The 14,861-nt window shown below is 48.6% G+C and overlaps 2 protein-coding genes across 3 annotated transcripts in view; one reads left to right on the top strand and one right to left on the bottom strand.

The window, feature by feature from the left end:
- The first annotated feature begins 6,638 nt into the window (after nt 1-6,638).
- SFT2D3 (SFT2 domain containing 3) lies at nt 6,639-14,815 on the top strand. Of its 2 annotated transcripts, XR_010081651.1 has the most exons (3): nt 6,639-8,014; nt 10,356-10,591; nt 14,677-14,815. XR_010081651.1 is itself a non-coding variant. In XM_063408733.1 (1 exon), the coding sequence occupies exon 1, from the start codon at nt 6,740-6,742 to the stop codon at nt 7,391-7,393; it is 654 nt and encodes a 217-aa protein (XP_063264803.1). In that variant the 5' UTR covers nt 6,639-6,739; the 3' UTR covers nt 7,394-8,619. The 2 variants fall into 2 exon arrangements, 1 of the variants encoding a protein (XP_063264803.1); XM_063408733.1 differs by lacking the exons at nt 10,356-10,591; nt 14,677-14,815 and having other exon boundaries at nt 6,639-8,619.
- The window catches only part of WDR33 (WD repeat domain 33), a 66,062-nt gene continuing 61,799 nt past the window's right edge, over nt 10,599-14,861 (bottom strand). The window contains exons 21-23 of the mRNA XM_063408732.1: nt 14,654-14,746; nt 13,727-13,912; nt 10,599-11,251 (exon numbers count right to left, since the gene is read on the bottom strand). Coding sequence (XP_063264802.1) covers nt 11,022-11,251; nt 13,727-13,912; nt 14,654-14,746 — 509 coding nt within the window. The 3' untranslated portion in view covers nt 10,599-11,021. The remainder of the gene's footprint in view (nt 11,252-13,726; nt 13,913-14,653; nt 14,747-14,861) is intronic.

Genomic DNA, 14,861 nt, shown 5'->3' with positions numbered 1-14,861 from the left:
TACAGTCTCTCTGGGTTGAGTTATTCATGTCTCTCTGGTCCCTAGGCCTGTTTGAGGTGTTTCTGGCCCCTAGGTTTGTTTTCTATGCACAGATAGCTCCAGTATTGTCCCTGGCACGTGGCTTTTATAGTAGAGGGGGCACGGATTTGGGTTGCTATTTTGCTGGGTGTGGTGATAATGATTTATAGGGAATTAACAATGGTACTGGGTTTGTACCAAGTATATATGGTTTGTTTTTCTTTGTCCTACCCTGTGTCCCAGTTTCAGTATCCTGTTTTGGGGGTTTATTAGTAATTGCACCCAGTTTTTTATGGAGGAGTAGGTTTGGTGTGAGTAGGGAAGAGATTTCCCAGCCTTTCATCTCCTCCTTCTCCTTTAAATCTAGTATGTCACCTTTTGAGAATGTTAAGTTTCCCTTGAATGTCAAAGAGACCACTCGGTATTTTATCTGGCAAGCTTTCTCTATACAGTCTGCAGCTTGTCTAGAGTGAGGGCAGAGATGTCTGGAGGGGTTGAGGAGAGCCCTGACCCAGGCGTGGAAAATCCTGAGTGCTGTGGGGAATGGGAGAAAATGGGCCAGACCTTGAAGGAATTCTCTGACCCCATAGCCTGGGACTTTCCATGTGAACAAATTCAGAACCCAGATGAGGTGGGGAAATATTTGCAAGAGAACTGCAATGACAACTCTAAGGAGAAAAAGCTCATTGCAATAAGCTGGGCCCTGGCATGTGCTTATGGATAAACACTGCTGGATACTGTAGGGCAGCAGATAGAGGCAGGGGGGCAGGGAGATAAATCAGCAGATACCCCAGTCCCTCAGACTGGAGCAGATACCCCAGTCCCTCAGGGTACAGCAGATACCCCAGTCCATCAGGGTACAACAGATACCCCAGTCCCTCAGGGTGAGCAGATATCCCAGTCCCTCAGGGTGAGGAGATACCCCAGTCCCTGAGGGTACAGCAGATACCCCAGTCCCTCAGGCTGCAGCAGATAACCCAGTCCCTGAGGGTACAGCAGATACCCCAGTCCCTGAGGGGGCAGCAGATACCCCAGTCCCTCAGACTGGAGCAGATACCCCAGTCCATCAGGGTGAGCAGATACCCCAGTCCCTCAGGGTACAGCAGATACCCCAGTCCCTCAGGGGGCAGCAGATACCCCAGTCCCTGAGGGTGCTGCAGATACCCCAGTCCCTCAGGGGGCAGCAGATACCCCAGTCCCTGAGGGTACAGCAGATACCCCAGTCCCTGAGGGTACAGCAGATACCCCAGTCCCTCAGGGGACAGCAGATACCCCAGTCCCTCAGACTGCAGCTAAACCACACAGTGAGCATAAGCCAATGGCAGTTGCTCCTATCATGGAAAAAAGCACAAAACCTAAACCAGTCACCCAGTGAATGATGATTATGATGATGATGATGATGATGTGGGGGAAGGACCCTCAAAGCCAGCTCCAGTTACTGGCTCAAGATCAGAATAAATGAGTAGGAAAAGTACAGAGAACTATGGTGTGCCTGAAGCTCATAGGCTGCCAGGGGAAAGAGGACTGAGACCTGTGAACACAAGTTTCCAAAGGTCCAAGCAAGCTTTTTGTCTCGGCACATTTATCTATGTGAGATGTAGCTGGAAACTTTTCCATTTAGATTTGGACTGCAAGAATGTGACAGAATGGCACTTTGGCAGAATGTGACAGCACATACAGCTGAAAAGGAAAGTGTGTGGCACTAGCATGTTTTGACAGAAGCAGATTTCTGTACTGCTTCTGTCTTAACACATTTCTCTGCAAGTAAATGGACATTTCACACTCTGAGAGACTGAAAGTGCATGATGCTACTGTATAGCTGGGAATGAAAGTGCAGTGCACCACGATTGTGTGTGCAGTTCACAGGCTGCAAGGAAAAATAACTTGATTGTGGTGCGAATACGAGTTTGCAAACAGAAGGGAAAGCCAGTGATGTCTTTCTATTCTGGCACACGTTCTTTGAGAGCAGTGGACTTTGGATCTCCACGTGGGATGGTTTGGAGACAGCCACGGTCCCCCTCTGTCTCTGTCAAGCACTCCGTACTGCTCAGCAGCGCCACCAGCTGTGGCTGTACCCACAAACCAGTCCCATGGTGCACACGGCTGCTCACAGCCCTCACACGGAATGAGCCAGGACACAAAGGCTTTGCTGCCCTTCCTCTAATCTACCTTATTGTGATTTCCTCTCACATGGCAACGTGAACTCGTTCCCAAATCACCCTCTGATCCAGCAGGACTGGTCAGGGAAAGGTACCCCTAACAGGATGCTGACCGACTGATCAGGCACCAGGGTCTTGGCTTTCCTGGGAAGCTGACAGAGAAATTAAACACGAAGGGTCAAATGAACGTCCCCACACTAAGAGTTGAGGACCCCTCACCATTTCATGTGACACTTGGATTTTCTACATCAGAGGTGTCAGAACAGAAAGCTGGGGCTACTCATTACCTCTGCTCAGTAGCCCATCATTGCACCTGAAACACAAGGCCTGGCTGGTTTCCTTCCCGTTCTATGGCTCTCCTGCCTTCCCTTACGTGCCGTGCTGCTGCCATGACTTATGTACCCCTCCCTTACTGTGCCTTCCCTCCCTTCTTTGGGTGATCTTGGTGAATTTAATTGCTTTCCCTACTCTCGAGTATTCTGGGTTAGAGCTGCTGAAGTGTTACAGTGGGAATGCAAAAGCCAAGCTGTTGAGCTTTTTGCCTGGGTACCTTTAGTCTATGAGCAGTCAGCGGTGCTGCTCAGGTTTGGCTCTGACCCTGACAGACGGAAGGGTTCTGCTGTGACAGAGCTGAGAAGCAAAGGGCTGGCAGCAGGGACTGTGGGTGCAGCTCGATGGGTGCAGGGACACTTCTGGCCAGCGACAGCTTTCTCAGCTGGCACTTTTGTGAGCTACACTTTTGCTACTTTTTGGTGGTCTTCAAGTTTGTAGGCAGACTCCATGAGAGAGAAAAAAATTATTAGCACAGAGAAGTTCGTTTTGAGTGTGTGCAAATAGGAGTTTGTTCTTGGAAGGGGGAGGTCAGTGAAATCTTTCTGTCCTGACAGTTTATTTGAGAGCAGTGACGTTTTGAACTTGGAGGTGCATTTCGGGTGGTTTAGAGGTGGAGAAGGTGCATTTCCTTCTTCTGCAAGTACACACCGCCATCGTGTGGTGTGTTTTGTGGGCGCTGATAGCGCCCAGGTGGAAGTCACGCCCTTTCGGTCCTTGCACTGTTAGAGTGGGAGCATTTGGTGCAGGCGTTCCGATGTGGATCCTGAACCTTCGAGACTGAAAGAATGTGATCCTGCATAGAGCTGAGAAGGAAGGAGAATCGTCTCACTGTTAGCTGGGCAGTTGATAGGCTGCAAAAGAAAAGCAAATTCCAGCACGGCCTCTCTTCTCTAGAACCTTTTCCAGGGGACCAGCTGCTGAACGTGCTTAGTTTTGTAACTGGACTCTGTGAGACTGCAAGGGGAAAGTGAAGGCCAGTGCTTACCTCTTGTTTTAGGACCTACAGCAGGAGAACCATGCTTGGACATGTTAAGTTCTGGAGCTGGGTTTTGGAGACTGCAAGAGTGTGATGGTACATGCAGCTGAGCAGGTAAATTCATGACTGCAGCGTGTGGTTGCTTTTCACAGCATGTAAGTGAAATGTTGAGACAGCAAGAGCTTGCTGAGGCAGCGCTGGCCTGTACCTTCCCCTTGTCTCATGTAAGCCACACCAAACACACCGGTGCAGTATTGCAGTTCTCCTCTCAGTGCTTTCCACCACAATATTTGCTGAATCTCAGAGTCTAAAGCTAAACAGAATTGTTTCAACATCAGTCTCGAATGGGAACATGTGCCAGCACAGACAGTGTTTGCTGACCTCCCCCCTCACAGCTGCTAGCTGGAATGTGGAAGGCAATCCTGTGGCAGTCACTCTCCTCCTGCAGCCCTTACATGGCACACAGCCATGGTGCTCTGCAGGGTAATTTTCTCCTGGAGCCTGAAATGTCCATTTACTGTGGTGCAGTAAATCATGGATCAGCACAGAAGAGTCCAGCACATAGCACTCCTGGAGGTGCAAATCGGATCACCAGCATGGGCTCCTGGATGGGAATTACAGTTAATTTCCACAGGAAGGAATGCACATAACGCCCAGCACTTTAGGTGCAGGTGAGAGGTGGCCCAGGGGAGGAGAAGCCCAGGCAGACCCATCTGTCCTAGCAGCTTTTGTCTGGAAGAAATCCTTGGATGTACAGGAGCATTCAGAGTTTCTGCCATGGGCTCCTGGATGAGAATGACAGCTCATTTCCATAGTAAGGACAGCAGATAATCCCAATGTTTCAGGTGCACTTGAAAGGTGGCCAAGGGGAGGCCAATGCCAGCCAGACTAGTCTGTCCTGGCAGCTTTCATCTGGGAGTAATTCTTGGATATACTGAATTTTGGAGGTACAATGGAAATTTTGGCCACGGGGTCCTGGAAAAAAAAAAAAAAAAAATTCTCATAGGAAGGAAAGCTCACAGCCCCAGTGTTTCAGGTGCAGATGAGAGGCAACCCAGGGGAAGTCAAGGCCAGTGGGACCTGTATGAAACTTTTTTTCCTAGAAACTTTTGTCTGGGGGCAATTCTTGGTACTAAAAGTACTACTAGTAGATGACAGCGTAACACAAAACAGTGCAGGGTATCAGGGTACCTATGTTAAAGCTAGCAAAAGAAATAGTAGTGATTAGGAGTCAGATGTAACTGACCACTGAAATGATGATAATGGACACAGATTCCTTTCACTTAACCTTCAGGGGAGTAACTGTGAAGCAGGCAGTCCTGCTCATGGGAGAAACATTTCCAGGAAAAGTATAGAAAATTTCTGTTTTCTCAAAGTAGCTTTTATAAAGTGAGGTGTCTGTCAGTCAGAAATCCAGCTTTATCTTCCAGATGCCAGGCCAGTCTTAACCCCACGGCACCAAAATAACTCAGTACATGATAGCTTGTCCTGTTTGAGTTATCTGACCAATTAACAAGCAACAGATAAGCTCTTGTGTGGGGTGAGATATGCTGCCACAGAGGTGGAATCCCACTTTCAGCCCTGGGTGCCTGGCTGTGAAGGACGGCCCTTTTCCACACCAGGAAAGCCTGGTGCCCCAGTGTCTGGGGCAGTGGAGAGGTCACCCCTGGGAAGCCAAGGCCAGTGAGACCAGTCAGTCTGGCAGCTTCTGTCTGGGAGTAATCTTTGGATGTACACAGGTTTGGGAGGCAGAATCCCAATTTCAGCCATGGAGGCCTGGCTACAAAGGACAGCTCTTTTTCCTCACGAAGGACAGCCTGGAGCCCCAGTGTCAGGGTAGCTGTGGGGCATTCCCACAGCCCTACCTGCAATCACTCTGGGAGGCTGACCCTGCTCCTCATCACTCTTGGCGGTATTCATCACTCTGAGAGGATGACTCCTCATCTCAATTACTCCTAGTATGACCTGTCAATCCATCTCCTGGGCTGATCTCAGCTGCCAATCGCTTTTAGTCCTGCCTGTTAATCATTGACAGGCTTATCCCAGGCTTACAGCCCTTCACATCCGACACAGCCCTCAGGTACCCCTAGACAGCCCACACAGCTCTCACAGCCACCAAACCACTCACAGCCCTCACACCGCAGAGCCCTCGCAGCCCTCAAAGACCTCCTTGCCCCCATAGCCCTCTCTGTTCTCACAGACCGCAGAGCTCCCAAGGCCCTCACACGCCCCGCAGATGCCCCGCACTGTCTCCTCAGCGCTCACAGCCCTCACACACCCCGCACTGTCTCACTGCTCCTCAGCGCTCACAGCCCTCACACGCCCCGCACTGTCTCACTGCTCCTCAGCGCTCACAGCCCTCACACGCCCCGCACTGTCTCACCGCCCCTCAGCGCTCACAGCCCTCACACGTCCCGCACTGTCTCAGCGCTCACAGCCCTCACACGTCCCGCACTGTCTCAGCGCTCACAGCCCTAACACGTCCCGCACTGTCTCAGCGCTCACAGCCCTAACACGTCCCGCACTGTCTCAGCGCTCACAGCCCTAACACGTCCCGCACTGTCTCACTGCCCCTCAGCGCTCACAGCCCTCACACGTCCCGCACTGTCTCACCGCCCCTCAGCGCTCACAGCCCTCACACGCCCCGCACTGTCTCACCGCCCCTCAGCGCTCACAGCCCTCACACGCCCCGCACTGTCTCACTGCCCCTCAGCGCTCACAGCCCTCACACGCCCCGCACTGTCTCACCGCCCCTCAGCGCTCACAGCCCTCACACGTCCCGCACTGTCTCACCGCCCCTCAGCGCTCACAGCCCTAACACGCCCCGCACTGTCTCACCGCCCCTCAGCGCTCACAGCCCTCACACGCCCCGCACTGTCTCACTGCCCCTCAGCGCTCACAGCCCTCACACGCCCCGCACTGTCTCACCGCCCCTCAGCGCTCACAGCCCTAACACGTCCCGCACTGTCTCACTGCCCCTCAGCGCTCACAGCCCTCACACGTCCCGCACTGTCTCACCGCCCCTCAGCGCTCACAGCCCTCACACGCCCCGCACTGTCTCACCGCCCCTCAGCGCTCACAGCCCTCACCAGCCCGCGCACGCGCTACGCGCCTCAGGTCCCCTGCGCATGCGCGCCGCTCTCCGGGCTGCGGCCGCCCGCTCCGCCGTGCCCCGGATGTGGCCCCTGCCCGGGAACATGGCGGCGCCGGGGTGCGGGGCGGGAGCGTTGTAGCGCCCGGTGCCGTCCCCGCCATGGCGGACCTGGGCCGGCAGCTGCACGAGTACCTCGCGCAGTCCAAGGCCGCTGCTGCCGCCGGCCCCAGCGCGGTCCCTGCAGCGCCGGCCGCCGGCGGCTCGCAGGAGGAGGCGGGGGACGGCGGTGGGCTGCGGGCCTGGCTGGGGGCGCTGAACCCGTTCCCGGCGGGCACTCCCCCGGGCGCCACGGTGTGGCCTTGGACGGGAGAGGAGGACCCGTGGCTGCCGGGGCTGTCGCGCTGGCAGCGGCTGGCGGGCAGCGGGCTGTGCGCGCTTCTGGCCGCGCTGTGCTTCGGGCTGGCCGGGCTGTGCGTGCCGCTGCTGCTGCTGCGCGCCCGCAAGTTCGCGCTGCTCTGGTCGCTGGGCTCGCTGTGCGCGCTGGGCGCCGCCGCGCTGCTGCGCGGGCCCGCCCGGCTGCTGCGGGAGCCCGGCCGCGGGGCGCTGCTGTACCTGGGCGCGCTGCTCGGGACGCTGTACGCCGCGCTGGCGCTGCGCAGCACCGCGCTGACCGCGCTGGGCGCCGCCGCGCAGCTCGGCATCGCCGCCGCCGCGCTCCTGGGCGCGCTGCCCGGCGGTGCCGCCGGCCTGCGCCGCCTGGCCGGGCTGCTGCGCGCCGCGCTGTGCGGCCGGGGCAAGGCGCTGCCCCTGTGAGCCCGGCCCCGCGGCAGCGCCTCGCACACGGACCGAGAGCCTCTCGCTGTAGGCAGCCGACTCCGAGACGGGGGACGCCGCTTGTCTTCGCCTCCTCCGCGCCGTGTCCCGTATTTTTCGAGGAGCAGCAGCAGGGCTGGCAGCCCGGAGCCGCCCCAGTGACTCGGAGCTGGCGGTGCTGTGTGCGATGTCAGCCGCCCCCAGCTCGTTTTTTGCCTTACCGCGCTGCCAGCTCCATAGCGCGGCTTGGCACCGCTCCACCTCTGGGTGGGGAGCTGGCAGCGTCCCGCTTCTACCTCCAGCATGGGCCGTGCGGCTGCTGCAGCGGCTGCTGCAGCCCGCGGGACCGGAGCCGATGCGGAGCCGATGGGGACTCGCCCGTCACCGAGGAGCAGCTGAAGTGCCGAGGCTGGCGGAGGCTGGAACACGAAGATGACTGAGCAAAATGCGATCGAGTCTGGGGGAGAACACTGAAAAATTACTTGTATTACCTCATTTTGTGCTGACCCCACACTATGAACAATACTGTTTTTGCTGTCACCTCAGACCAGTGGTGAATATGAAGACTGTGGCCACTCAAGTGCATTTCTCTCTAAAAAGCAGCTTTAAAATAACCATCCAGTAAGTGAAACAAGCGTTCCTGGGGCTGCGGGTCACAAACACTGCCCGTAATTGTAAGGGGAGGGGGTGTTCCTGCATGATGATGAGAGGATGCTAAGTGCTAATGTTAGTTAAGAGCATTGGCGTTCGCAGGTACTGCTGCCTTACAGCTGCTGTAAGGGACCAAACTGGGCTTTAACAGGGTGGCTTCAGCTCCTAGAACTTTACTTTTGTGTATATATAGTGCTCTCTGAAGTTGGGCAGGAGTTGCTTGTCACAGGCTGACCTTCCAAAATAGATGTGCCAGTAACTGGAGCTCTGCTGGAATGCAGGAGCTGAGCTGCCTTGGGGTGCTGAATTCAGGCTGGCAGGGCTGGGTGCTCCAGTCTGGGCTGTGTACTGGAGCCCTGCAAGCAAATGGGACAAGGGGGCCTCACCTGCACGGAGCCCCCAGGGAGGATCTCACTGAGCATTTGTGCCTCATGGAGAAAGTGAAGCCACTGCAATACTTACCTGCTGTTACTAGTTTTAATATATTCACCAAATACTTTGCTGAATTAAAATGAAATTGTTAAAGGGGGTACTTAAGTGTACGTAGATTGCTTTAATAAAACTATTTGTATCCAGTTGTCAGTATAGATATTTTACTAATGGTCCCTTTTTTCCTTTAGGAATGTAGATCAGAGCTATCAGAATAGTATTAAATTAGCTCTCTAGTTTTTACAATTTCTAAGCTCCACTATATAAAATTAATTTTATTCCTAACAGCAGTGTAAAATTAAACCTGAGACAACCTCTGAACTAACAGAGCATAAGAGTCTGTGTGCAGCACTGGTAAAAGAACATGACCTGAGGAATACAGAAATATATTCCCATTAAATAACTGCCTATACAGACTGGGAAGCTGCTTCTGTCTCTTCTGCTATGCTGTTACCTTCTAAAATTTTGTAGAAAATATATCTTAAATATTTTACATCTTAAAAATTGTCTTAGGACTTTTGGAGCATATGATTGTGAAATCTTTCAAAAACTCCATTTAAAAAGCTGCCACCTGAAAACATGACTTAACACTACCATAACCAATCATCAGAGGAAATAAAACTTGTCTATATAAAGCTGGGTTTTCTCTTGTTAGGTACACTTTAACTTGTTTTGGTAGAGGACTGTGGTTTAATTAAAGCCTAAAGCTCATCTCCTAACTCATATATTCTAAGTATTAGACCTCTTTTAGCCCCTTAAACGTATATACGGCATGCTAAATTAAAAAATAAAAGAGGACAAGCTTTCCTTTTTGCCAATGACTAAATTATTAGTATTTATCATGAAAACTTCAGGACAAATCCTAGCTCCCAGCATACACCCAAAGTCCTTCAGACAGAGCTAAAAAGCATTTTTTTCTAGAGGGACAAACTGTCATATCAGATGCATCTCAGCTGTTTCTAGTTAATTCCTTTAAGACTGTTCTGTCTCTCCTGAGCCCCATGACAAGGATTTTATAGGCTAAGAATCAGTTATCATTTTCAAATGTCATTTTATACACCACAAACTGAAAACCAACTAAAAAAAAGGTACTTGTGACTGACTGAACCAAGAGAACAACAGTTAAGCATCTGTGCTTTGCTGTCTTTAAGTCAGATGAGACATCAGGACTTGAGCCAGTCTTAGGTAAACCTGAAGATGCAACAGCTGCCATTTGTTACTGGGTTGCAGGAGCCTCTAGAATTGTCTCATCCTGATTATAACCTGAAATTCAAGGCAGGAGAGAGGGAAACCTGGTAGTGATTTTTCATTGTGTGCTCTACTTTTAATAACAGACTTTTCTGAGGGGTGTCTGTAGAATAAGTACTTACGTGGTAACATTTGCACTGAGGCTTTAGGGATTAAAGGAGCCTTTTGGTAATGTGGTGGCTGGGGATGATTAATATGAATGATTTATGGGGAAAACAAACTCATGGTTGGTAAGCAGCTTTATTATGAAATGTGGGAAATGGGAATAACCCCTCCTCCTCATTTCCCTGCTTTAGTAAAACCAGGTAACAAGATCCTAAAGAAAAAGACACTTAAAAAACTTATTATGGAAGTGATGAATTGCACTTCAGCAATTAATACACCAGACTCTGCTGAACACCCGCAGCTTTACACAATGTGTCACACAGCTGCTGTAAAACAATCCCACCCAGCTGCTAAACTTTCTCAATTTCCATAAACAGATGCTGTTTTGGACAAAAATCCGTGGTTTGCCTAGCTGAAGTGTAGTATGCCAATCTCTGCTGTGATGGCTGTCTTGCAGTCCAGGTTATGTGACTCACACTGTGTCTTTGACAACTTGTTCTAAACACTCTTCCACTCTTTTCTGTTTCAGGATGGCAGACTAGCAAGCAGTGGTGATGGCCTGCATTTTGGAATTGTAACATCAGCACCATGGTAATCTGTAGACAGCTGTGGCCAAAGGCAAAAATGAAACTTCTCTCTGTACATGATAAACCAAAAAACTAGGAACCAGCTCTCAGTATTGTAAATGGCTGAGATTTCAGGAGGTAGTACTGTTGCTCCATCTGAAACACAAGTTTGCCTAAATACAACCCTCTGTGGTAATAGGTGAGTAAAGAATCACACACTGTTGATTTTTTTTGTTAATTTTTGCGCAAATTACATTCTGTATTCATACAAAACCAACGTAACTCTTTGACAAACTGTACATATAGAAACAAGTTTCTGTCTGGAGGTGAACTGAAATCTGTGGAGACGCTCCATGTTCCACAACACTTAAAAGAAATTCCAGCTCTTGACAAAACAAGAAAGTGAGGGGAATGGGAGTGGAAAGAACAAAACAAAGCTAGCTACAATATTGCAGCTAGAGGCCAATGACTGATTCAGGAAAAGAAAGACCCTTGTTAGGAACTAATGCACATTCAGTTATCCCAGTTAAGAATCCAGGTTCGTGGCATTGCAGGTGACTGAGTCCAGAGTAGCAGTCTATTTAAATATTGTCCCACAAGGACTGGGCAGGGCCCAGTCAAAGCCTCTTCTATCGGCCCCGTCCACCCCGCGATCCTCCTCTCCGGGACTGGCCAGAGTTCATGTTATTTCCTCTTCCCCAGCTGCTGCCACTCCTCCCTCCTCGGGAAGGGTTGCTGACTGCCCCGGGGCCTCCTCCAAAGGCCTCATCCCTGTGGAATCCATCGTGGTGGTCTCCATCCAGAGAACTGGACCTCCCTGACTTTGGCGCTCTCTGTGAAGGTCCTGAATTTCCTCGTCCTGCAAAGGAAGCACAGCCAGTCACTGGTGGAAGTTTGAGCCGAGTCCCTTCTCAGACGTGCCATAAATTCAGCTGGTTCTACTGTGGTGTCATCATTCATAAACCAGCTGTAGCTGAGACCTGCAATTTTACGGCTCCTCCCTCAGTACAATTTTCTTGTGCAGATTTAGTGTCTCCATTACAGTTCAGAAAACAGACAACAATCAAGCAATTCCTTGGGAATTAAAGGAGCTTATATTTAATACTGCCAGCAGTCACTGCTGAAATGAAATGCTGAAATGAAGTCAGAATTATGATAGCTTTTCTTCCAAACTGCCACTTCTGGTGCTTCAACACTATCTGTGGTTCTCTCTATGTTTTTATTGCAAAATACTTTTTTTTAATCCTAAACAAAGACATGGCAGTGTTGACAAACTGTGACAGTTGAGGCTGACGGTGAAGATCCTGAGTAACATTACTGTTTTGTTCCATTTTTTGCTAAAAGTAATGGAAAAATGCTTTATTTTACTACTAACCAGGAACAAAAACCACTCAAGCTTTTCCTGCCAGGAATAGAATTTTCTAATTCTCACATACCTCTTTGATTTTGATAAGTTTGATATGACCATTAAAAAAACCCAACCCAATCATTAGCCTAAAATAAGCAGCAGTATTTGAAAAAACAAAATCAGTGGTAACCTTGTTTTAAGGACACATACTATAGCTACATTCAGTTACTTTTGCTACACTTTAGCAAGAGTGATTTTTGTTGACTGGGGTTGGTTCCATGTAAAACAGTCACCAAATTGTTTCACAGAAACACACATGAAATTTTAATCTTCAGATGACTTTACCAGTACTGAAGGTGACATAGCCCACATACGAAAAAGTATTGCTCATGGTTTTTTATTAGGTTTTCTGCCTTCATTCTAAACTTCCTTTAGCACATTATAAGTTGATTGCCACACTTGTGCCTGGACAACAATTTTTTGGACTTTCATAAAGAATCTGATAGAGTTATCACAATCATTACTGAAGCTGGAAAAGGAATAACAGATTTGATAGATGCTGGCTAAATTGAGAACTGCAGCACGTGGATATGGAAGGAAAAATACTGGTGGAGAAGTTTATCAGCAGAGTTTTATTCCAAACATCTGTGAAGGAATGATAAAACTTGCTGTTAATGCCACACTGGGAATGTCCTGCAGAGGAGGAGAGACATGCAGCTCAAACTGAATGAGCTTTGGTGAGAGAAGGGATTCAGTGTTCTGTGGCATCAGGGACAGAGCTGTGCAGTCTAACAACAACAAACTCAGCTGCAGGCTGCCAGCTCAGGAAGCAAATGAGGAGGATGTGTGTCACTGATCACTGCCTGACAGTGGGAATTCAATGTGAGGACATGAAAGAAAGACAATATTTACACAAGAGAACAGAAGTCCTGAGATCTGTAAGAAACAGGATCAAGAACTTGCATGATGCTAAGAGGAGTGACTCCAAAAGAATGTGTTTTGTGGGTTACAGTAGCATGTGACCACTTAGAGGCAATTACAACAGGAACTATTAGGAAAGAATGGAGAAAGTGGAACAAATCCAAGAGAACTGTAGAAATCCATGGTTACACCACATCTTAAACAGTGTGTGCAATTCCTGGTTACCTCATTTAATTTAGAAAAGGATAATTTTAAACTCAAAATAGCACATAGAGAGTAAGAAGGATAGTGAAAGATACAGAACAACTTCAAGAAAGAATGAACAGATCAGAGCTCTGACTTGGAGAAGAGCAGCTTCAGGCTGGAAGTGGTGGAGTTCAGTGCAGAGGTGGCATTCAGTAATAACAGGAACCAACACTCAGTTTAATTACAACACAAGACATCACATTAAATTAATGAATGATAAGCATAGATCAAGGGAAGAATATTTTTCTTCTTTTTTTAAAGCATAGTCTACTGCAATTAAGTTCTAGAGGTCTGTCCATGGATGTTGTGTATATCAAAGGTTTATATGATTCTTAAAGCAATTAGAGAAGTACACAAAAGGTAACTAGAAAGCCATTAAATATAAAAAATAATACTTTAGTAAGTCAGATCTTCAGAGGTTTAGAGAGCATGTCACGGACTTATCACTCCAGGTTCGATGTTCTTGTATTTGAGTTAAAGGATAACATCACAAGCATTAATAAACAACTATTCTGAAAATGAGGAAAAAATGCTCTTAATGAGTTTTCCAGCTGGAGTAATAGGGAACCAAACCCCAATTACTTTTGAACAGGGTAAAAAAGAAGGCACTTCTGCAATGCTGGAGACAAGATTTGGATTTGATGTTTGAAAATCCCTCTGTTCTTATGCTCCTGTAAGACTGGACTTTAACTTCCCAGCTGGTAAAATCAGGTATTTACCAGCTCAGCTTTATCCCCTCTGAACAGAGAAATTCTGGATAAACTTAATGCTGAAAACACATGCCAGTTACTCAAGGATTCCAATCAAAGGGGTTTTTACCTTTGCCCCTCTCCTCTGGAGGTCCCCCCGGAGCATCCATGTCTCTGTGGTCAGAGGTGCCCGGTCCATCGTGCCAGGGACGTTTCCGTGGTGGCAGCGAGGCCATGTCCATGCCCTGGAGCGAAGAGGAACGTTCTCTGTTGGCTGGAGAGTGCCCATCATGAGGAGGGTGGTCTGGACGAGGACCTGTGCACAAAAACACAGGATAAGTCATGTTCATTGGATCGTTATTCCTCATTTTTGAAGGCAGCCACAGAAATTTACAAACTGCCCACACTGTTTGGCACACAATTTGAACTTAAAATTATGTAAAGCTTCTCTTCCGTCCCATTTTTTAGTAAAAAAGCTAAAGGAAAAACAGATTTTGAAGATGATGGGAAAGAAAAGTGTGGCAGATGTAAACTGCTTTTTCTAGTATAAAACACTTTTATATATTTTAGAGACAATCACACCTTCATTTATTCAAGTGTCATTTGTGCTTTGTTTTCCATGACATTTTACAGCTCTGTCTTGCCCCATAAGGGGTTGTCCTTAGTAACTCAACTGCAAATATAAGTTGTCAGACATTGCAGCTGAAAAGACAGCAACACAGGGGAATATTTCTGTTGGCAGTAATATACACGTTAAATAAACCCCATGACATGTGATTCAGTCATCCAGAACTGCCTGGGCAGTACAAGAACACAACTGGAAATCAAGGCTTTGATGCCACAATCACCTTTATTCAGTAAGACAGCTGTATTTAGAGCCAGTTAAATCCTGTACAGTTCTTTTTTCTTAAATTTAAAAGACCAAAGAACTGCATTTGGCTTTTTCTCATGGTAAAATAATGGTAACAAACATATGAGGTACAAGAAAAAGACATGATTTTTAAAATATTTAGGTTCTTATCTTTTAGAAGTCTACAAACCTCACCAAATTTTTTACCTGGTTCTCTGTTTCCATCCCAGGGTTCTGGTTTCCGCCCTCCTTCGAAACGTGGGAATTCATCTGGAGTAGGAAGCAAACCCTTCCGAGCTCCTGAGCAGTAAGAGAAGAAGGGGGACAGCAGTGAGAAGAGACATTGTATTCATGAAAATAATGTCACGTGCCCAAGAAATGCCTTTCCTTCTTCATCCTTGTATTTCTGTGTGGA

This window comes from Prinia subflava, chromosome 11 (genome assembly GCF_021018805.1).
Source record: "Prinia subflava isolate CZ2003 ecotype Zambia chromosome 11, Cam_Psub_1.2, whole genome shotgun sequence".
In the NCBI taxonomy this organism is placed as follows: Eukaryota; Metazoa; Chordata; class Aves; order Passeriformes; family Cisticolidae; genus Prinia; species Prinia subflava.
The sequence above is the reverse complement of the archived record's forward strand: the minus strand, read 5'-3'. Positions and strand labels throughout refer to the sequence as shown.

What these genes read in the sequence shown, in the direction of transcription:
- SFT2D3 (XM_063408733.1), top strand. Translation starts at nt 6,740, where the DNA reads ATGGCGGACCTGGGCCGGCAGCTGCACGAGTACCTCGCGCAGTCCAAG.